This window comes from Lathyrus oleraceus, chromosome 4, assembly GCF_024323335.1.
Source record: "Lathyrus oleraceus cultivar Zhongwan6 chromosome 4, CAAS_Psat_ZW6_1.0, whole genome shotgun sequence".
NCBI classification, from domain to species: Eukaryota; Viridiplantae; Streptophyta; class Magnoliopsida; order Fabales; family Fabaceae; genus Lathyrus; species Lathyrus oleraceus.
Window position 1 is genome coordinate 69,290,808 of NC_066582.1, and position 23,106 is coordinate 69,313,913.

General features: G+C 34.9%; 2 protein-coding genes across 2 annotated transcripts in view; one reads left to right on the forward strand and one right to left on the reverse strand.

Moving 5' to 3' along the window:
- Positions 1-6,836: 6,836 nt before the first annotated feature.
- Positions 6,837-9,404, forward strand: LOC127073430 (uncharacterized). Its single transcript, XM_051014579.1, has 5 exons — positions 6,837-7,024; positions 7,144-7,708; positions 8,036-8,448; positions 8,646-8,744; positions 8,954-9,404. The coding sequence occupies exons 1-5, from the start codon at positions 6,903-6,905 to the stop codon at positions 9,165-9,167; spliced, it is 1,413 nt and encodes a 470-aa protein (XP_050870536.1). The 5' UTR covers positions 6,837-6,902; the 3' UTR covers positions 9,168-9,404.
- A 9,135-nt stretch (positions 9,405-18,539) lies between these two features.
- LOC127073431 (DNA replication licensing factor MCM5) overlaps positions 18,540-23,106 on the reverse strand; it is a 5,312-nt gene continuing 745 nt past the window's right edge. Inside the window, exons 3-18 of the mRNA XM_051014580.1 lie at positions 22,878-23,057; positions 22,682-22,780; positions 22,466-22,602; positions 22,264-22,369; positions 21,897-22,031; positions 21,726-21,803; positions 21,460-21,564; positions 21,233-21,324; positions 21,018-21,150; positions 20,822-20,917; positions 20,424-20,521; positions 20,258-20,348; positions 19,982-20,091; positions 19,354-19,483; positions 19,174-19,275; positions 18,540-18,818 (exon numbers count right to left, since the gene is read on the reverse strand). Coding sequence (XP_050870537.1) covers positions 18,735-18,818; positions 19,174-19,275; positions 19,354-19,483; positions 19,982-20,091; positions 20,258-20,348; positions 20,424-20,521; positions 20,822-20,917; positions 21,018-21,150; positions 21,233-21,324; positions 21,460-21,564; positions 21,726-21,803; positions 21,897-22,031; positions 22,264-22,369; positions 22,466-22,602; positions 22,682-22,780; positions 22,878-23,057 — 1,776 coding nt within the window. The 3' untranslated portion in view covers positions 18,540-18,734. The remainder of the gene's footprint in view (positions 18,819-19,173; positions 19,276-19,353; positions 19,484-19,981; positions 20,092-20,257; positions 20,349-20,423; positions 20,522-20,821; positions 20,918-21,017; positions 21,151-21,232; positions 21,325-21,459; positions 21,565-21,725; positions 21,804-21,896; positions 22,032-22,263; positions 22,370-22,465; positions 22,603-22,681; positions 22,781-22,877; positions 23,058-23,106) is intronic.

The following is a 23,106-nucleotide window of genomic DNA, read 5'->3' on the forward strand; positions in this document are numbered from 1 at the left end:
TGAAGTCGCGTAAATTGACGCCGCATTTCATTGGTCCTTATCAGATTTCCGAGAGGATAGGTGAAGTGGCATATCGGATTGCATTACCACCATCACTTTCTAATCTTCATGATGTGTTCCATGTGTCTCAATTGAGGAGGTACATTGCGGATCCATCGCATGTTGTTCCATTAGATGATGTCCAAGTGAGGGATAATTTGACGGTTGATACATCACCTATGCGAATTGAAGATCGATAAGTGAAGAAGCTTCGTGGTAAGGAGATTGCTTTGGTGAAAGTGATATGGGGCGGAGTCGCCAATGGCAATATTACGTGGGAACTCGAGGATAAGATGAAGGAATCATATCCGGAGTTGTTCGCTTGAGGTAAATTTTCGAGGACGAAAATCTTTTAAGTGGGGGAGAGTTGTAACAACCCAATTTTAGTATTTATTTATTATACTATTATTATTATTATATTGTATTTTAATTATATGGAGTGGTAATTAATTAATTGGTTGTTGTGTAGTATAATAATTGACTATACTAATTGAATTGGTGTATTAATTAATTATTTAGTGGATATGAGATATAATTAAATAATTATATTAATTAACTTAGTGTGTATGTTGAGTTGGTTAATTTATTTGAATTTAAATAGAGATATTTAAATATTAGGTATTATTGGGCCTAGTGATTAAATTAGATGGATATCATGATTTAAGCCCAAAGAGAATACTAATATAGATAGTAAGAGGTGAGGAGAGTGAGAGTTAGAATTCAGTTGATCATTGAAGGCAATAGAGAAAGAGGAGAGGAAAAGTAAAGAGAAGCTAGAGTTTCCATCAAATTGAAGAGGTAAGGGGGGAATCCTTATTATTATGGGTTAGCATGATCGAGTCAATGGGTAGGAACATGTTTAGGTCGAAATCCTTAATTTGCATGGTTTTGTAATTATTAGGTTTGATAAATACTCTTGATTTATAATGATTGGATTGTGCTGAAACCGTAAATTTATGTTCTATGGCGTGAGTTATAATTTTCTGAACGTGTAGCTTTTTACGGAATCGAAATCGGAGGTCCGAAGGTCCTCCAACGACGAGAAACGCGGAGAATTCTGCATTCTGTTTCGTTGTTAGCGCATGAATAGCATTATGTTTTGCGTTAACAGGTTAACCAAATGCGTTAACAGGTTAATACTGTTGAAAACCTGTTAAATTTGTATTCTGTCTTGCGTTAACAGGTTAACCAAATGCGTTAACAGGTTAACACTGTTGAAATACTGTTAGAATTGCATTCTGTCTTGCGTTAACAGGTTAACCCAGGGCGTTAACCGGTTAACACTGTTGAAAAAATGTTAAATTTGTATTATGTCTTGCGTTAACAGGTTAACCCAGGGCGTTAACCGGTTAACACTGTTGAAATACTATTAAATTTGTATTCTGTCTTGCATTAACAGGTTAACCAAATGCGTTAACACTGTTTGAAAAGTGAAAATTTGATATTTAAATGCTGTATTCGTTTTAGGATGAAATCTATGTGTACATAATTGATAATTAACCTATAATTGTGAATGATATATTGTTATGAGGGTGTATATGTACCAGTGGGGGATAATTCATAGAGTTGGATTATGGTGATATGTGGAAAGTTAAGATGTTAGAGATGATCTTAATTGCATATATGTTGGTATGTGTGCATTCATTCATAGCATGGTCGACTTCATTGTGGAAGTGGTAAAATTGTGGGTTCACATGGTAATAGACGTTGATCCTTAATTGGAAATAGGCGTAGTGGCTTGGATTCTAGATATTGAATCGGAAAGTGGTGTAACGTTGGGTCCATATAGACGTTGATCCTTAATTGGAAATAGGCGTAGTAGTGGCTTCGATCTTGTCTGAATCGGAGTGTGGCTTGGATTCTAGATATTGAATCGAAAAGCGGTGAAACTTTGGGTTCACATTGAGGTACCGCATGCATAGAGTCACATGTCTTGCATTGAGACACAATTGAATGTTATATTGTTGTGATTGTGATGTGTGTACGGGTTATAGTAGTTGAATTTGGTGATGTTTGGATACCTAACTTGGTGAAATATGTGATTATGTGATAATTGTGGTTATGTGTATATTTGAGAATATTGTATTGAATTTTAATATTAACTCCTTGAGGTATTGAGGTATGTTTGAAATATGCAAAATAAATGCTGGTTAATATTATTGATATGATTATACAAAGTGTGATGAATTCTTTTAATTGTAGATTTAATCATTGTGCCTTATTATGTTATTTCATAATGATTTGAATTCTCACCCTTTCTGTTTGAATGTTACCTTTACATGGGTATCGTGCAGATACTACATAGTAGTATTGCTGGAGTAAGTGGACGGTAGCTCGCTCAAGATTAGCTGGAGAGTTCCCGTATTTTAGTTGAGATTTGGTAATGAGTCAATGCTCCGGTCATGTAACACTGGGTAGATTGGTAGTATTGAACTCGTATCGTATTTGGATATGCATTACGTTATTACTTACTTTATTTTATCTTGAGATGATTGTTGAGAGATGATCATGGTATGGGACATGAATCATTTTATAATATGCATGAATAATCATATTTTCCGTTGTGAACACATATTTCTTGAATATTCATGACAAGTGAAATGTGTTATTTTGAATGACCAGGTGTGTTGTTGGTTTTGAAAGCATTTAGTTTTGAAAACGTCGATGTGACGCCCTTTTGTTGTATGCGTGCTTATTTACTCTGATTATATGTTAAGTATTTTGGGGTAGAAAATGGGTGTTACACACCACACCATTAATATTTTTGCAGGTACATCCTACAGACACCAATCCCATAATGGGAATGACCATACCTCCATCAGGACCGCACTGGACGATGTCCTTAGTGAGTTGCGGCACCGTAACACCTTAGATGTCGAACTTGATCAACTGATCAGAGATATGCACAGTCAGCAGGTTGACATGATAACACATAACCAGCAGCTGCAAGAGCACCAACATGACTATACAGGAAGGACCAAACACAACATGTCGGCCTTGATTGATGAGATGTCAGAATTGCGAGTAGGCGTGGAGGGTTGGTTTGAGTATATGCACCATGTGGGAGTGTCGCATCCATAGTTTGGTAGAGGTGGACATGGATGAGCACGAGGTCGGGGCCGTCAGTAGCCATCATACAAGTTTTTCATTCCTTTTCCACCTTTTATCAAAACATTGGGGATAATGTTTGGTTTAAGTGTGGGGGAGGAATTTTATCGCTTTCTACTTTACCGCTTTCTAGTTTATTTCTTGTTTTTAGAATCTTGTCTGTTTTGGGAATTTTGTTGAGTCATTGCATGTGTTGTCGAGTCTTTATGTGTGGTTTCTGGTTGTTCATCGCATTTTCCATAAACTTTGACCCCAACAATTTTTGTTTTGTTTTGAATCATGGCATGACACTCTGAGAGTATATAGGTTGTTAGGCTATGTTAGAGAGACTTGGGAAGGGTTCGATAACATCGATACCGTCATGACACCTTGAACTCCCGAATTTTGAGAAATCAATTTGAGTACCACTATGCCGAGACCTTAGGCTCAATCTTTAAGTAACTCTTTAGTAGTTTATTTTAGCAGTCAACACCATCCTAAAACACACACTAAGTAAGAAACTGATGAAAATAAGTGTATGACCTCTGATCTCGAATGAAAAGAAAAAAATTGAAAAAAAATGGATGATAAGATATGTCCCCTCTAAGTTAGGTGATCCTCGCCCGATCATTTAGCCCAACGGTGCAAACTCTTTGTCAAACAATGAAAAAGAAAAAAAAATAGAGAAAAATGAAATAACAATGAGATCATTGATCACCAACAAGTTTACTTACCATGTACGTGCAAGGATAACATACTTACTGTGATTGTGCTTGAATGAAATGGAGTGAAAAAGAATAAGGGATCTAGGTTGGATATAGTGGCATGACTCAAATTAATTCATATGAAGGGGGTTTTCGACCCTGAGATGCGAATATGTGTCATTACGGTATCCTTGGTATTGATATCTATTACCTATCGATCTAACCATAGCCTAACAACCCCGTATGATTAGAGTTTCGTTGTGCCTTTGTTTTGAGTCGAGCTTATTTTGTTTTACTGTGTTGGTTGATTGCTTTAGGATAAGTAATGGTCTAAGTGTGGGGGAGTTTCATAACGCGAAAGCGTATTGTATATTTTAACCTAATTCACGTGCTATTTAGTGTCGTTTTATCATGTTTTATTACTTTTATGTCGTGTTTTGTTTTCATTCCAGGTACTTATCAATTATAGAGTGTCCACACGTAAAAACCAGAAAAGGAGCAAGAAAAGAGAGAGAAATGCAGGAAAAATCAAGTTTCTAGTGCATGGCGTTCGCCATCACCTTATGACGTTCACCATGCACCCAGCCACATCATCATCCAACTTAAGCTCATGGCATTCACCATGAGCATAATGGCGGTCGCAATACATGCGCAGTAACAAAAAGTGGAAGAAACAACTTGACTCATTCTTTCCCACCTTCCTACAGTCTCTCAACGAAATTCTACACGTTTGGAAATGGTTCTGCATCATTAGGACTCTATATAAGACATTGTTTTAAGGAGTTTTAGACATCCAAGTATTGCACGAAAGCTCTATTGCTTTTAGTTTTAGGCAGATATTACATTCAAAGTGATAACCGCTCACATCGAGAGATTATCATAACTTTAGTTTGATTTTTTGTACTTTTGGATCATAAGCCTGCTAGCATAATTGAAGTCATTTATTACCATTCCTGCTATTTGAAGTTATTTAATTCAAGTTTTTAGGTTTTTAGGTTTTTACGTTATTGCTTTATATTTCCATTTATCACACTTTAATTCGATTACCATGTTATTTTTAATTTTAATTGTCATGTTTAGTTTGTTTAAGTCTAATTCCTTGTTTAGCTAAACATCATTGAGTCTGGTATGTGAGGACCGTCGTTTCGGCGGGACTCAGTAATGAATTTGACCTAAACCTTTCTTAAACTATTTTTCTGGCTTTAGTTTTCAAGTCTAATTCAAACGTTTTTGCACGAGAGTGAACAAAAATTAAGGTTCGAGTCAATAGTGTGAGAGTGTGAGAGTTGAACCGGATAGTGGAAACTGAGCATTGATCATAAATATAGCGAGAGCGCTTTAGGCATCAATTAGGACTTATTTACTTTTCAAAAAATTCTTCTTAATTGAAATGCGCGAGCGAGAGCAAAATCTCATGGTTAGAGGGTGTAACTTTAATCAACAACGCGAGAGTGTGAGATAGAGTTTTTAAACTAGTATTTCCCACTAAAAGCAGCTTAACATAAAACAAACGCCAATGAATTACAGAGTCCCTGAGGTGCACGAAATCCATATTTCGGCCTCCCTTTCTTGATATTTTCCTAAATCATATTCCAATTCTAGTTTTTAATTATGTATGAATTAAGTAATCAATAACTTTAGCTTTACATTGCATCAATTGATAACACTATATTGATTATTAGTCCTTGTGAGTTCGTTATATTTTAAAACTACGCGATAAACTATATATTTGCAGTTAGATAATCCGATAGACTCATAAAGTCACGATCATTATGCAATGTGAGCATTTGGTTGATAAAATTGTGATTAAATTTAGACATTGGGCTGCCAAATTGTTGAGTTATGCAGATAGACAACAACTTATAAAGAGTGTTATGTTTGCGATTAAAACATATTGGATCCAAGTATTTCCAATCCCTAAGAAAGTGGTGAAAAGATTGAAATGATTTGTAGGAACTTTTTATGGAGTGGTACAACATAAATTAGGAAAAAAAAGCATACGTTGCTTGAGACAAAATATGTTATCAAAAGGCAGCACATGAGCTTAACCTCACATCTTTAATTGAATGGAAAGTGGCTACCATTAGCAAGATGCTTTTGAATCTTCAAGCTAAGGCTGATAAGTTGTGCATTAAGTGGATAAATGAATACTATCTCAAGGGACAAGACATCATGGTTTGACAACAACCAAAAAGCTGCTAATGGATTTTTAAACGAATCATGAAATATCGAGATAATGTGGAGCAAACTGAATATTAGGGAGAAGCTATCAAAATGGCATGTATGAGACAACTTCCATGTATAAAGCTTTGAGAGGGGAAAATGAGAATATGGAATGGCGAAAAATGATGTTAAACAATTATGCAAGGCCAAGATCAATCTTCATTCTTTGGATGACCTTGCTAGACCGACTTCCCACCAAGGATAGGCTTATACGATTTGGGATTATTGATGATGGAAAGTGTTACTTGTGTTGTCAGAATGAAACTAGTGACCATTTATTTTTTGAATGTGCTAACTTCCACAACACTTGAAAATAACACTTGGAAAACGGCGCCATGTTGGTTGGGTTTCAACAAAACTCCCACTAGATGGACTCATGAGAAGAGATGACTAATCACTGAAACAAGGAAGAAAGGGTGGCATAGGCAAATACTGAAAATGGCCATGACGGAAACGATTTATGAGACTTGGAAAACTAGAAATGATACAATTTTCTCTAAGCAAGGTTTTGATTATAGGGTTAAAGATAATATCATTTATAGTATTATTATGAGATGTGTGATCTATAGAAAACTATGTACTCATGTAAACACTAAAAATACAATTAAAATAAAGTTTAATTCATTTTAAAGATAGAAAGAGATAGATAATTAACCAAAATTTTGCGATTGTACCTGACTATTTTTTGTGTGCCAAATAATCACTCGGTTTGCCGCCATAGCGACTTCTATGTTCCCGCGCAAACTACTTTGTGAAAAATAAATATAAATTAAGAGCGCAAAATCATTTCCCTTACTATTCATATTCTAAAATCAAAACCCTAACTTCCTCTTCCTTCTCTTCGATTCAATGGCGCCTCCAAAGCTTAACGAGTACGAACGCAAGCGACTTGAAAATATTCGTCGCAACAATGAAATGATGGCTGCACTCAAAGTTCATTCCAAAGCCACCGCACTCTCCAACCATTCCAAGTATTTTTCTTCTCTCTTTCTATCTTCTTTACTTCATATTACGATTTATTTTACCCTCTTAATTGAACTTCAATACTCGTTTGTGTTAATGATTTATATTCATAATTTGTAATTTTCAGAATTGTTGCCAAATCTTACACTGTAAAATTGGAGAAAAAACCCAAAATTGAAACCCCAATTGTTATCAGACGCTCACTTCGAACGAGAGGTATTCCACCCGATTCCAAAGGGTTAGATTTAGACGCTAATTCAGATTCCAATACTTCCACTCACAATTCCCCCAATAAAGTTGAGAAATTTGTTCAAACTTTGGGTCCTATTTCCATGAAGGATGCTTATAAAGGTACTGATGATTCTGATCGTTCTTTCATTGAATCGCTTGTTAGTATGTCAAATAAGGGATTATTGGAAGAAGAACTCGAAGGGCCTGCAAAAAAGAAGAAAACTGAGTGTTCCTTTGAGTTGGAATCTTTATCTCTGGATCCTGAAAATATAGCACGTGTTGTTCCTGGAAGGATAACTCAAGTACGATTTTTCCCTTCCAAGGATGTTAATATGATTGCAGCGGGTAACAAATTTGGGGATATTGGGTTTTGGAATGTGGGAGAAAGTGAGATTTTTTTGTACCATCCACACGCGGCTCCCATTTCTGGGATTTTGTTCCAACAACACTGCTTGTCAAAGGTGTGTGAATTATGATTCCGAGTTCTGAGAAACATTTAGTTATTAGTAATATCTTTGATGAAGAGTTTTGAAAAGTTGAGGCTGTGTTTTGATATATATTCATTTTTTTCTATAAGTTTGAACTAATTTATTTTTTGGATAATTTTATATCTTTCTTTAAAAATGTGTATTTTTGTCACCTACATTTGTGATTATTCAATTTATTTATTTTTTCAAATTATTACTAGTTGAGTGTGTCTCTGTGCTTCATAGGCCTTTTGACATATATTTACATTTTTTCACAAGTAGCAGAATTGGCTGATGTTGTGATCATTGATTTGTGTGCAGATATACACAAGTTGTTATGATGGGTTTATTCGATTGATGGATGCTGAGAAGGAAATTTTTGATATGGTTTACAATAGTAGTGATAATGCATGTATATATGCTCTATCACAACCAAAGAATGATGCAAACTGTTTATATTTGTCTGAGGGTAAAGGGGGTCTGGCAGTATTGGACAACAGGATAGGAAAATGTTCATCCCACTGGGATTTACATGGAGCTAGAATTAATACAATAGATTTCAACCCTCAAAGTTCTCATATTGTAGCTACCAGTTCCTCTGATGGAACTGCATGTACTTGGGATTTGAGATGTATTGGAGGGCGTAAGCACACAGCCTTGAGGACATTTGCTCACAAAAGATCTGTGCAATCAGCGTATTTTTCTCCTTCTGGAAGCAGCCTTGCCACTACAAGGTCTGAACCTTTATTCCATTCTTAGTATTACTATGTTTTAATACTTAAAGTCTGGTTCAGTGTGAGTGTGCTTACTTGCATGCATGTTAACTTGATTCCTAAATTTGTTTTCTTTTTCTATTCTTAATTATATTGATCTGGGTTTGTGGTAAATTTTGAATTTGATTTGATTGGGTTTATGTTATCTCTTGATGTAGCATGGACGACACAGTTCGTATATACAGTGGAGTGAACTTGGAGGACGAGACTTCTGTTTATCATTTCAATCAGACTGGAAGATGGCTTTCGACTTTCAGGTGCGGTTTTGGGGTTTATTGAATGTTAAGTCATGCATTTCTTTTGCCATTTGCTGAACTAGTCTCTGGGCAAAACATTTTCATATCCAAATTGTAGGACTTAACTCTTGACTCTTTTGAGCTTGGACCTGATTTTGCATTTCAATTATGATTTAATTATTCACTATTTGATTCTTATTGGGTTTATTATCTTGATTTTGTGGTAGCAGAGCAATATGGGGCTGGGACAATTCATATCTCTTCGTTGGGAACATGAATAGAGGAGTTGACATTGTCTCAACAGTTCAAAAGGCAACAGTAAAGACTCTAGAGAGCCCACACATTTCTGCAATTCCATGTAGATTTGATGCACACTCTTTCGAGGTTGGGATGCTAGCAGGAGCTACAAGCGGAGGCCAGATCTATGTTTGGACATCAAGCTAAGAGTTTTATTCTATATATATCTGTTGGATGCAAAAACGGGTACCATTTTTGTTGTCTATTTTCAGTCCTTTCCGTGTAAAGAAAGTATCATCTATGTGCCCATTATGACTTATGATTCTGTATTTGGAGACAGTTGTTATGGGTATATGAAGAGAACTACATACTCTATTGTAGTTGTACGATTTTCAATTTAAAATGTATCTTATTGGCGTATGGAAGAACTACATGGTTGAACTTTGTATTTGTTTTTTAAATATGCATACATAATAAATAGTTAGGAAAGCATAGAATTTATAATGAGGACAAAAAAGATCCTAAAACGTGTACTCATTGGAAGTTGCTTTTTTTTTAATTCAAAATGTTGCCCAATCGGTAATACATTGCTTACCAATCAAGTACCTAAAAAGCGAATTATGTTAGAAAATAATCAAAGCCAAAGGACAACTCCTTTATCTTAACTTTTTCCTCCTTGAACGATGGGTCATAATTCTGACACGTGGAAAAATATGATTGTACATGTTTAACTGTATGTTTTAGAAAAAAGAACTACGAAAAAGTCATATAAGAATGCAGTAACTGCATCTTAATGTACATAATATAGTGAATCATTGATAACATATATTGATGAGTGATGACATAAATCACCCAAGCATTTTCCATCACGGGATATCAATGATAACAAAAAAAAAGCGCACTTACTTCAATCTAAGCATAGAATCACATTCCGATATAATCGAAATGAAAATGAATAGGCGTCATCATATCCATATTTGACATGGTAAACAAAACAATAATACTCCATCCGTTCCTTTATAAGTGTCACTTTATCGAGAAAATGTGTTTTTTTTAATTGTCACTTACAAAATTCAAGGTAGTATTAATTACTCTTTTGTCAAAATTACCCCTAGGTAATTATTACAAAGAAAGAAAAAATAAAATGAATGTAATATATAATTAAGGGTATTATAGGTAAAAGAAGAATTATTGTGTGAAAAGTAACAATAATGATTAACTTTCTTGTTACGTGTAAAAAGTCAAAAAAATGACACTTAATAAGGAACGGAGGGAGTACTTGTGAAGGTGTCATCATATCTAGATTTCTCAATGAAGATCAGATATTTCAGACAGAAGGCATGTTATGCCATGTGCAAAAAGCAACCCCCTTGAACTTGAAGAATAAGTCTCACCAACCACATGCTTATAATTTGTTAAGTTGTCACCAGCCTCAGTCATGTTCTTATCATGCCCATAACGCTGCTCATGCCAATCGGAAGCTAAAAAGACATATGGCCAAGTGATGTTCAACATAGACATACCTTGACTTTCACTATTTGGGGTACAAACTTGGACAACAGGCTCATATTTCACATTGTTGCCTCATCTTGTAACAATGTGCACTTTGTAATGTTGACAGAGAAGATTCACAACTGTTGAATTGTAATTCCTTGTGTCGAAGCAGGTTGCTCGACAGAATAAGGAAGTGACAAACCACCTAGTGTGTTGAGTTAGGTTAGTGTGTCGAAGTATGTTGCATCATATAAGATTTTGACTTAGGCCTATTTTAATAGTATTAACTATTTTGGACTTTGGCTTGAAGTCCAAGTTAACCTAAATCTATAAATAGAGGGAGTAACCCTTATTCTTGTACTGAAGTGAATAAAGTATTCATAACATTGTAATTCACAGTATTTTTCAGTTGTAAAGTGAATAAGAAATTTTTTTCACAGTTTGTGGACAGAAAGAAACTCTACAGAATTTAATTCTTTTTCTCCTTCATCGTTCTTTACTTTCTTTCTTTCTCCATTGTTCTTCTTTTTTCATTGTTATTGTGTGGGTGATAAAAATCTTGTTCATCGAGATTGATTGAAATTCTGCATAGGTTGTGGTGGATTTCCAACATCTGGTATCAGAGCTCCGGTTTAATCGATTTGTGGGAAGAAAATCACCATGGCAACGAATCATCCAAACAAACATTTTCCAACGAATCATCCAATTCTCAAGAACAATAATTATGAGAATTGGTGCAAGCAGAAAAATATTGTGTTATGTTATTAAGATCTTTGGGATCTTTTGAAGGAATGAGTAGCAGCACTTGCAGAAGACGTGACAGATCAAGAAAAGGTTGCACATAAAGAATTGAAGAAGAAAGATTATAAAGCTCTCTTTATAATCCATCAATGTGTTGATGCAAATAACTTTAAAAAGGTTAGTGATGCAGAGTTAGCGAAAGAAACATGGGAAATTCTGGAGAAATTGTTTGGAGGAACGAGAGAGAGAGAGAGAGAGAGAGAGAGAGAGAGAGAGAGAGATGAAAAATTGAACTTTGGTTTATGTGATAAAGTTGAATCAGATAGTTTGTTGTAACCAACCAAAGCAAACCAAATTGTAACATATGGGAAGTTGGAACTAAATAGAAGAAGTAGTAACCAAACCATGCAAATTGTTGTAGTTTGGTTGCAAAAAGTAAAATATGGACACAAATTACCCTAAAATTGGTGACATGGCAGAATTTTAGATTAGGGAAAAGTTGGATTTTCCACAACGTCTTATTTTCTTATATTATAAATAACATGTATTTGATTAACATATTTACTAAAGTGACCTAGTTATCGACGGTTGACTTTACACAGTGGAAACATGTATTTTCCATAAGAAAAGAAAAAGAAAAATTGAAAACTTATATTATTGAAAATCAACTTTACACAGGACCGAAGCTTACCTATATATAAGAGTTTGTTAGAGAAAAAAAGGGCTCTAACCTCTTGGATTAAAACAGAAAAAACTAAACACAAGAAAGTCCAATAAAAAATAACATTATAACTTAACACCCTTACAAACTGGAATGGATATTGAGCATTCGAAGTTTGGAAACCAAAGTTATAATGGGCCTAAGATGAAGTATTTTGAAGTTTGGAAACCAAAGTTATAATGGGCCTAAGATGCAGTGTTTTGGTGAAAATGTCAGCCACGTGATTTTTCAATGCAATAGGCATGAGATATATTATCTTGGTCTGTATTTTGTCTTACAAGGTGGTCGTCCATTTCAATATGTTTCATCCTTTTGTGAAAAACTGGATTAGAAGCAATATAGTGACATTGGTGTTGCCACAAAATATAGTAATAGGTTGCATGTGGTTGATCGAGAAATCACAAAAAAGGTATAAAAGCCATTGTGCTTTGCAAGATGTTTTAGCTAATGTCTGATAATCTACTTCTAAAGAGGATCATGATACTACTTGTTGCTTTTTGCATTTTTAGCTGATTAAACTTGAGCCAAGAAAGAAGTTGAAATCGGTAGTTGATTTTCTTATAGAGGGACATGCACCCCAATCTGAATAAGTGGAGGCCGTGAGTTGAAGAGTAGAATTGCTCGATGTGTAGGTGTGTATTTGTTGGCTTTGAAATATATTGACTTAACTTGTAAACAACAAAGTTAATATTAGGATATGAGTGTGTCAAATATAAAAGTTTGCTGATAAGTCGTCTGTATTGTGTAATGTCAGGCATAATAGGATCAATTTTATTGTCAAGCTTAATTTCGGTATCCATTGGAGTAGAAGCCCGTTTAGCAGCAAGTAATTCTATTGTTCGAAGCATATCAAGACTAAATTACGTTGGCAAAGGGGAATTCCTTTGGATGAATGAGAAATCTCAAAGCCAAGGAAATATTTTAGATTTCCTAAGTATTTGATGTTGGATTTCTCATCCAAAACAATCTTGATGGTATTAATTTCATCAGTGGAATTTTTTGAAAGTATAACATCATAAACATAGAACAAAATACATGTGAGATAAATACCAGATTTTTTTGTAAATATGGAATAGTCATATTTAGATTGAGTGAAGCCTAAATCCAAAACTGTATTAGTAAGCTTTTGGTTCCATTCCCGGTTAGCTTGCACATGAGGTTCTTGTTAGAAACTTTTAGGCCCAGAGGGCATCTCTTATAGACTTCCTAATCTAATTTTCCATGTAAAAAATATGTATTTATATCTAACTAATGTAAATACTAGTTTTGAGATGAGGCTATATACAGAAGAAGTCTAATGGTGGTCAATTTTATGATGGAGCCAAAAATTTCTAAATAGTCCATACATTCAGTTTAGTTAAAGCCTTTGGTGATAAGGCGAGCTTTGTAGCGCTCAATGTTACCATTTACATGTAATTTAAGTTTAAAAATACACTTACACCCTATATTTTTTATTGGGGGGAAGAAAAGTTAAAGTCCGTGTATTTGTTTTAATTAGAGAGTGTAATTCGTTGGAAACATCTTGGTACTAGTTAGGGTCAGAAATGCCAACAGTGTAAGAGTTGGGTTCAATAATATAAGAGATTTTGAAGTTAAATTTTTTGTGATTGTTAGATAAACTAGAATAAGAAATAAAGTTAGAGAGAGGATAAAGTAACATACCTGAATTTGGAGAAGAAGGATGATGATTACCTTGTATTAAGGAACATTGATAACTTTAGAGATATGTGGGTGACCAATGAATTCTTCTAGATTTTATAGTAGTGGGTATGAAATTAGATGTGGATGGAATGGTGGGAGTATGTGTTATATTGTGAGGAGGGGTTGTGGGAATGGTGTTTGAGTTGGATGAGTTGTTGGGAGTGTGAGACGCAAGATCTTGAGTGTGATAAGGGGTGGTGTTTGGGGTGGACAACTTGTTGGGAGTGGGGTTGTTTGACTGATATATGATAGGTTGAGGAGGAACAGTAGGAGAGGTAGTGTTGAGATTTTGAAGGTAATCAAAGTAAGTATCTGTGTAAACTTGTTGGGTGGAATTGGAGTTATTGGTGTTTGAGGTTGGGGTAATGTTGTATGGATGTATATTCTCAAAGAAAATTGTGTCCCTAGAAACGAATGTTTGTTTATTTTGAAGATCATATAAAACATGACCCTTAACACTATATTTAAGGCCCAAGTAAACACATTTTCTAGACCTAGAATCTAACTTGGATCTATTTCTTTTAAGACAAAAAGAAAAAATAGGGCATCCAAAAACTTCCATCGCGGTGTAATCGAGTTGTTTATTGTGAAGTAAATAAAAGGGAGAATGAAATTTTAACTATATATAAGGTAGTATATTAATAATAAGAAGTGCATGTGAGACATAATGGCTCCAAATTTTTTGGGGAAGTTTGGATTAAAAGAGAAGAGCATGAGTCACACCTAAGAGGTGTTGGTGTTTTCTCTCAACCAAACCATTTTGTTGAGGGTTATAGTGTAAGAGATTTGCTGATGGATCCCATTAGTCATGTAAATTTGTTTAAGCGTAAATTTAGGTCCATTATCAGATCTGATGCACTTAATAGTTTTTTGAAATTGAGTTTGTATGCAAGAGACAAAGGATTTTATTTAAAAAAGAGGTTTCTAACTTAAGTCTTATTAGAAAAATCTAACAGAATCTACAAAAATCATCAATGACAAACAAAAAATATTTATGCCCTTGCCTAGAGGGAATGGGGAAAGGCCCCCAGATATCCATGTGGATTAAACCAAAAGGGGAAAGAGATTTAGAAGTGTTGTTAGGAAGGGATAAGCGTTTATGTTTAGCAAAGAGACAAGTATCACAAGGTCATTTAGATTTATTAGAATTGCATAACAATTTTTTTTATTAACAACATTGGTTGTTTCATGTGAAGGGTGGCCTAAACAACTATGCCACAAGTTACAAATGTTAATGACCAGTTTGCAATTAAGAGGGTTACAAGCAGGGGAATTCAGTTTTGTAACACTAGGGGAGTGAGCAAGTATAAGCCATTGGAAAGCTCATTTGCACCAATAATCATATGGGTTTGATCAGAGATAAGTGAAGTAAAGGTTTCAGTGCAATCAAGGTTGGTGGTAAGTCTAGGAATAAAGACTAAGTGGGTGGAGAAATCAGGTATATACAACACATCATGAAGATAAAAACAAACATTAAAATGAATGGTTCCAAAATATTTGGTGGTGATGAGGGTTCTATTAGGGATCTGGATATTAATAGGTTTTATTTTAGTTATATGAGAAAAAAGGGACACGGTGGGGCACACATGGTCTGTGGTCCCGATGTCTAATATCCAAGTATGGGGAGGGGAGTCATGTAAGGAATTAATAGGAAAAAAATTACCTTGTGTATTGTCAGGGGCAAAATGAAGATGATGAATGGTTGATATAGAGGCCTGTTGAGTTTGTTGAAGCAAGTCAATAATAGTCTCTTATAATGGTGTGTTGTCCTCAATGCCAGATTGATGACACCAATAGTCTCTTCTGATGGTGTGTTCTCCTCAATGCCAGATTGATGTGTATCAATTTGATCACTATCAGTGTTTGAGATGTATGCTACATTTGGTTTCTTCAGGTAGGTAGGGAGTCTGTGTTTCTTGAAGCAGACTTCGACAACATGACCAATTTTGTTGCAGAAGGAGCATGACTTGTTTCCTCTTCCACGACTTGTAGAGTTGGATCTGGGAGTTTGATCAGAAAACTTTCCACAGAATTGTTGTTTGTTGAATTTTGCAACAATCTTGTTGTCTTTAGTGTTGAGTTGTTTTTGTCATTCTTATTGGATAAAGAGAAGACTTTGTTCATTTAAGGCAAAAGGTGCATCATCATTATCTGAGATCTGACCAATGAATAATGTTCATTTAATCCTTTGAGAAAACGTATGGCGTAGTCACCTTCTTTGTAGGCTTTAATTGTAGGAAGGAGTTGGCAAATGTAAGGTGTGGAACAAGTCAATTGGGGAAGAGGTCGTAAATTATCGTATTCTTGCCACAATTTCTTCAACATAGTAAAATATTGGGTAATAGTGGATTCACCTTGTCTAAGGGACTAAATTTCCTCTTGAAGGTTGGATATGCGACAAACGTCTCCCTGATGATACCTTTCACGAAGTTCTTCCCATATTTCCAATATTGTATTCATCTACAGAATGCTTTCAGAGATTTATCGCTCGATGGAAATGTTAACCATGACATTACCATGATATTCCAGCGGTCCCAAGCAATTTGGGTGTGATCAGAGATAAGTGGACGAGTTAGAATGGCCATTTTGATTGAGCGTGACCATGAATGATAGTTTGTATTGGAAAGTTTAGGGTGGACGAGTTAGAATGGCCATTTTGACTGAGTGTGACCATAAATGATAGTTTGTATTGGAAAGTTGTGGGGTGACGAGGGAAAGCCTAGGGTTGTCGCTAGGGTGCATAGAGCAAAGCTTCCTAAGCGATTTGGTAATGTGACACCTTAGATCGGAGGTTGCGATCTCAATGTTTTAGAAATTGATTAGGTTAATCTTGAACCGTCGTGGGTTATCTACAATACGGTGGACCTTGAGGTACATGCACGGTTAGCACTCCAACACCCAAATCAGTTAGGGTTTAAGATAACTATAATGAAAGTGGAGCTCAGAGATTGTGTACCTAAAGAACTTTTTATCATGACATTTATACCTTGAACTCAGTGGAGCAGGCAGAGTAAGTGGGCTTTATCTTATTGGGCCTTTGACCGACATGGAACATTTATGAATATTAAAATAGATATTATACAATGTTACATAAGAACAAGATTTGATGATAAAAAACTCCTTATTATGTTTAGAGATGTAACTATTTGATTTGAATCAATTTTAAGTAATAAAACGTCTGAATCGATTAAATCTTCATTTGTTTGGTTTGATTCGATTTTAAATTTTATTAAAAATGAAACTGAATCAAATTAATCGATATTTTTGGATTTGATTTAGTTCAGATTATCAGTTTGTTTAAAAAAGTTGATAGATTAAAATAATTTAGCATGGAAAAATATGGATTTAAAAAAAAACTATCAGTTTTTCAAACACTCTTTTTTTAATCTTTTCAAACAAATTTGAATTAAATAAATTCATATACAAAATATTTAAAACCCTAGCCTCTTCTTCATTCTCTTCAATTTAAATGGTGCTTCTAAAGCTCACCGAGTATGAAAACAAGTGACTAAAAAATATTCGTCACGACAATTAAATGATGGTTGCACTCAAATTTCAATCCAAAGTCACCCAACTCTTTAACCATTCCAAGCAATTTTCTTCTCTCTATATCTTTTTTATTTCATGCTTCATGATTCATGCTTCACGACAAGTTTTCAAAGGTGTGATGCTCTTTACACATTTTCAGTTTCGCTTGAAAGTCGTTGTGTCTGTGATGAGCGAGGTGTAGCGACTTTTTTGTGACTGTTGTGAGCTGTCAGGATTAATAGTGGTACACTCTTTGACATCTCTGACCTTCTTTTTGGTATTGATTTCCTCGCCTTTTATATAACACTTTGCACATGTCACCACCTCAACCAAGGAAGTCGCGAGCCTCTTGACAATGGATTCATTAAAGTGTTTGGCCCTCAATCCATTTTAAAATGCTCTTACAAATATTTCCTAGTTGGTGTGGACGACATTGATCGTAGCCTCATTAAAGCAGGTGAGATACTCCCTCAAAGATTTAGAAGGACCTTGACAAATGTTGAAAAGACTGGTGGTAGTCATCTTTTTGTGTCTGCTTGCGAAAATCTGATGGACTAGATTTCTTCACGAAGTTGTGGGTTGAGAGGGGTATTAGAACAAACCCACACATGGATGTGAGAAGATTTGTATGTGGTGTTTTTGCATAATGAATTGATCCCCCTCTCAACCTTAGGATTGAGGTATTTATATGAATCTCTAGAGGAAGTTGTGGGTTGGGCCACGGCATTCCACATGTTCCTATGAATTGAGCAAGTCATCCTGAGAATAGGCAACATAATCAGACAATGGGCACCTCAAGACGACTATGAGGTTGATGAGGGTGACATTTATCTCCCTTTAGTGGATCTTCTTTGCCGCCTCTCATGGGTCCTTTACTCCTTTACAAATATATTAATACAAATGATATAGTGTAATTAGTATATGAGACGGTCCTGATGAAATGGAGTAAACAAATCATCTATGACATCATGCAACATGAATATAAAGCGGCAAAAAGACATGTTAACACGTGAATCACGAATTCATGCAAAGTAGTCGACCAACTCATAAAAAATTTAAACAATCGTGGCATGTTGACTGGTAGGATGCTTGTCATAACTAAGTGATCGCAACCAATTGTGGCAGTGACTCTTGGTGAGGCATCAGGATTACTTGTAGTAATGGAGTGAATTCAAATTTTGGGATTTAACCAAACAATTTTCACAGTGCATAATATGAGTGGCTAATTACAAGGCTATATTGCATTACATTTATAGCTCTTATGTAAAATAATTAGGAATAATTAGGAGGATAATATGAATGCTCACAATGAGATCATATATCGGTCAATTATCAGCTTTTACTCCCATTTAATTTTTAATGGATTGAATTAGAATTCTATTGAAAATACAAGATTAACGATAGATTTTTTCTCCTGGTTTTGGACTGCATGATTGGTATACACAGTACTTGCATATTATAATTCAAAAAGCTAACAGTTAGCCTTACAACAAAAAGGGAACTTAAAATAACATGAAGAATACATTCACTTGTCCTTAATTGAATCTTAGCATTCTGCATGATACCTAATGGGTCAGAAAACAGACAAGTTAGGCTTTCCGAAATACAACACGCCTTTCTCGCTTGTACTCCACTTCATCTCTCTGGTGCATGATTAGAAGGGCTCTTCTCACCTGCCAAATGTTTTCACATGAATGAATTAGACAAGAAAATATACATGGAAATTTGAGTACAACCCAGGAAAAGAAAAAAAGGAAATATATTATTGCTTCAAGTTGTAACAGTTAAGTAGTGCTAACATTAATTCAATCCAAATCTGATTATCCTTAATATTGGCCCTTGCCAGATGTAATTTAATGTTTGGAATCTTAATATATTTTTGGTGTGCTTGTGATGCAGAAAACATCAGCTAGGATTCTAAACCCTGTTTAAAATGTGTATCTTTTTAAAGTTTGAACCAAATGGCATTGTTAAATTCTGGATTTTAAGCTGGCAGTCTTATCAGTTAAGTGGCTGCATAGTACTTACAATAGAGTCATTCATCCCCATTCTGCCGAGGTCATCAATCAGTCTTCTTTCTGATATGTGGTTCCCAATTCCAATTCTTCTCTTTATCTGAATTTCTGCTTGCTGCTCACAGCAAATAATAATTCATCAGCATACGAAACCTATTTGGAAAAAGAGAGATGGTCTCGTCACAAAACAAACCTGTATCTCATGTGCCATTTCAGGTGTGAGATTTATTTGTTGGTTTATTCCTGATTTAGCTGCATCCATCGTAGACACAGTGAAAAGCCTTATGGCTTCTTGCACATTCTCTTCGGTAGCAAGATGAGATCTGGTACAAGAGTTAATCAATGAGGCGTATTTTATCAAAAGAAAGATATGTAGACCAACAAAGGGACAAAAAAACCACTCCAAAAAGGAAAAAAGAAAGATAATTGATGCAACAGAAATTGGTTATTTTGGTTAAGCAGGGCATGTTAAGAATTTTACATGCAATTATAGAATCATGGAACCACAACTTTTAAACTATAGAACAGATTGATATAGATATACAAAATTTAGGGAAGCTACTGAAAAAATTTGAGTGCTATTACTTTTTATTGCATGTGAACCTTTTCTGGATAATACTCCCTCTATATTTAAATATAAGACATTTATTCAGATTTGCTTGTCACTTTTTAAAATGTGTATTACAATAATTGTTTTAATCACAAAAATATCTCCATTTAATTTATAAATGAAAAAGATAAACTTTGCTTCTCTTGTGAAGATTGGTTGAATGATTTTTTTAATGAACTTACACCATGAGGTATAGACAAAAGGTACTTACAGTTTCATCTTTGCAAGTGATTCACTCAACCTTACAATAGCTTCCAGCTGCCTTACGGTAATTGGTATTGCAGCAGCTGCTCCAGTTTCATTTGCTTGTTGCCTCATATCCTACATTTTTTCATAAAAAAAATTATCATATTTTCAGAAGCATATTTGTGAGCAAAATAAAAAATTCCAACAGGCCTTCAAAATTATCATCAACTACTAATAAGCATATTGAGATTAGAGGCTAACAATGCATTTCTAATTAATTAGATAGAGTATTCATGAATACCTGTCTGATTTTCACATAATTATTTTGCAGTAACTTTGCTGCAGTTTCCGACAGACGAGGGTGGCACTCAGTTCGACAATACTTTAAGTACCTATATTACATAAAAGCTCAACGGTCGTCCTCTCAAAACTGAAATGATCAAAAATCTGATTAAGATATGGCATACCTCTTCAGCCAATTTTCTTCTTTGGAAATGATAGTCTTATTCTCACCCCTTGTTGCACTAGCTGATGCATGAACTTTTATGATATGACTAGCTATAGTCTGAAACAAAATAGACCAACCACTGACTTAAATATTGAAAACCATGGATCATGTAAAATATACACAAAACTAGTCTTTTAATGACAGACAAATCAAGAGGTAAGATGCATTTTGCTAAATATTAACTAGATAACTGTTTCAAAAAAAGTACTTTGGACAATATGCATTATCAAATGTAAACATCACAAAACAACAAATCTGGCATAACATTTTCTCATAGCACAAGCTGTATTCAAAGGAAACAAAAGAAAGAATCACATTCTTAGAAGTGAGAACATAGTATAAAACAGTTGAAGTTACCTTATCTTGATCGTACATTCTGATATCTTTCACTATGAAGATTAAATCAAACCTAGAAAGAATAGTTGTCTGTAAATCAATATTGTCCTGTGCAGTCTGGATAAACATTTATGAATCTTGTTAGTCTCTGTAATAATAATATGCATTTTAGGAAACCGAAAAAATAAAATTGAAGAGGGGTGATATAACAGTTGACCTTAAGGTCATCATAACGCCCTGATGGAGGGTTGGCAGCAGCAAGAACAGAAGTCCTGGAATTAAGAACAGTTGTTATTCCTGCTTTGGCTATGGATATAGTCTGTTGTTCCATGGCTTCATGAATGGCAACCCTGCATAACAGATACATCAAAAAAGTTAACCAAAACGAACAATGACAAAATACCAAAAAGAAACAACAAATGGTATACACACCTATCTTCTGGTCTCATCTTGTCAAACTCATCAATGCAGACAACACCCCCATCTGCCAAGACCATGGCTCCTCCTTCAAGATAAAACTCACGCTGAAATGCACAATAATAATCATTGACTTTTCAATCAAGATACATGAAGGACTAGTTTATGATCATATCTCAATACTAAGAATCATGACAGACATTTATTATCAAATATAAACAATGCAGGAAAAAAGGACTTACAGTGCTGCTATCTTGGATTACAGAAGCTGTAAGGCCAGCTGCAGATGAGCCTTTTCCAGAAGTATAAACAGCAATAGGAGCAGTCTTTTCAACAAATTTGAGAAACTGTAAAATGCAATTGTCACATAATGTAAGGAAATGCAAATCTAAACATTAAATAAAACAACTACATTTTGGATACCACAAGTGGCCCTTGTTTTTAGTAACCCAAGTCAACACATGGTAACTGAAGAACATGTCTACAGAAAATAATGCCAAAAATTAACCTGTGACTTTGCTGTAGATGGATCCCCGAGAAGTAACACATTGATATCACCTCTTAATCTCACCCCATCAGGCAAATGCTGCTTGCAAGGAAATTGAGTAAAAACAATCAGAGGCCATGCATGAAATTGTTGTTATTTCCAACAAAATGTATGGGTACTCATACAGTATACCTTTCTTGACCCTCCAAATAGAAGACAGGCCACAGCTTTTTTGACATCTTCATGCCCAAATATAGACGGAGCAATCTTGGAGCATATATTTTTGTATGCATCAGGCTCAGATGCAAATTTTTTGAACTCTTCAATCTGTAAAAGATACCATTATTTGTACCCATAACAACTACATATAGTAACATCTAAATATGATTGCGCTAGCATCTAATATTAAAGGGAAACTGAAAAATATTTAAAATTTAATAAAAATAGTTTCAAAGGATCCACAAACACAGCATTCATTCAACTACAATGTGTTATTAAAGGATGCAACCAACAGGCGTAAAGCACATAAGTAGTCAATTTATAGATGGTCAACACTAACTTCTTCTGTCGTAAACGAAGTGGGACCTCGAGACTTGGCTTCATTTGCATCTTCAATTCCTACAACCCTAATATAAGGCTGCCTAACTGCAACAGCTCCTTTGTTGCTGCATAAAACAAATAATTAGAATATGAATAGTGATATCAATTGTAGATTGTCAATGAAGGAATCTAAAAATGCTAAAAAAGATTATTGATCTCACGATGTAGAAGAGTTGGAAGCCTGAAAAATACTATAGATTCCAACAATTGTTAATCTTGAGCCAGGAACCACTGTTTGAACTAGATGTCGATCAACAGAGAGAAGCAGGTTTCTAGGAAGCTCTCCAGTAGGAACATCCTTCAATAGCCCATAAAAAATGTCAGATACAATTATCACTCAAACTGTCTTTAAAGCTTCCTCACATTTATATTACTACCTCGGGATTTTCTTGCAACTTCAAGGTTTGTTGATCAACATACTTGCTCTTGTCAGGAACAATAAGCCATGGATCTATTGGACAAGGTTCTTCTCCGGGCTACAAAAAAAACTGTCTTGTAAGATATATCATCAAATGCAAAATAAAGAAAAGCACAGTATCCAGTGCAAAATAAATATAACAGGTAGAGCTAAACCTGAGGAACATGATCACATGAACGAGGAACAACAGCTCCCCCAAGTCCAGGCCTACACGGAACTTGCTTCCCTTTCTTACAATTCTTACATATCAAAGTGACATATGTAGCCTTAGCCTTAGTCCTGGATGCAGCAATAGTTATCCCAGCAATTTTAACAAGTTTTGAAATGTATTGAGCCTGTGAAAAAAAAATTAATAGTTGTAAGATACGACCAATGTCAAAATGC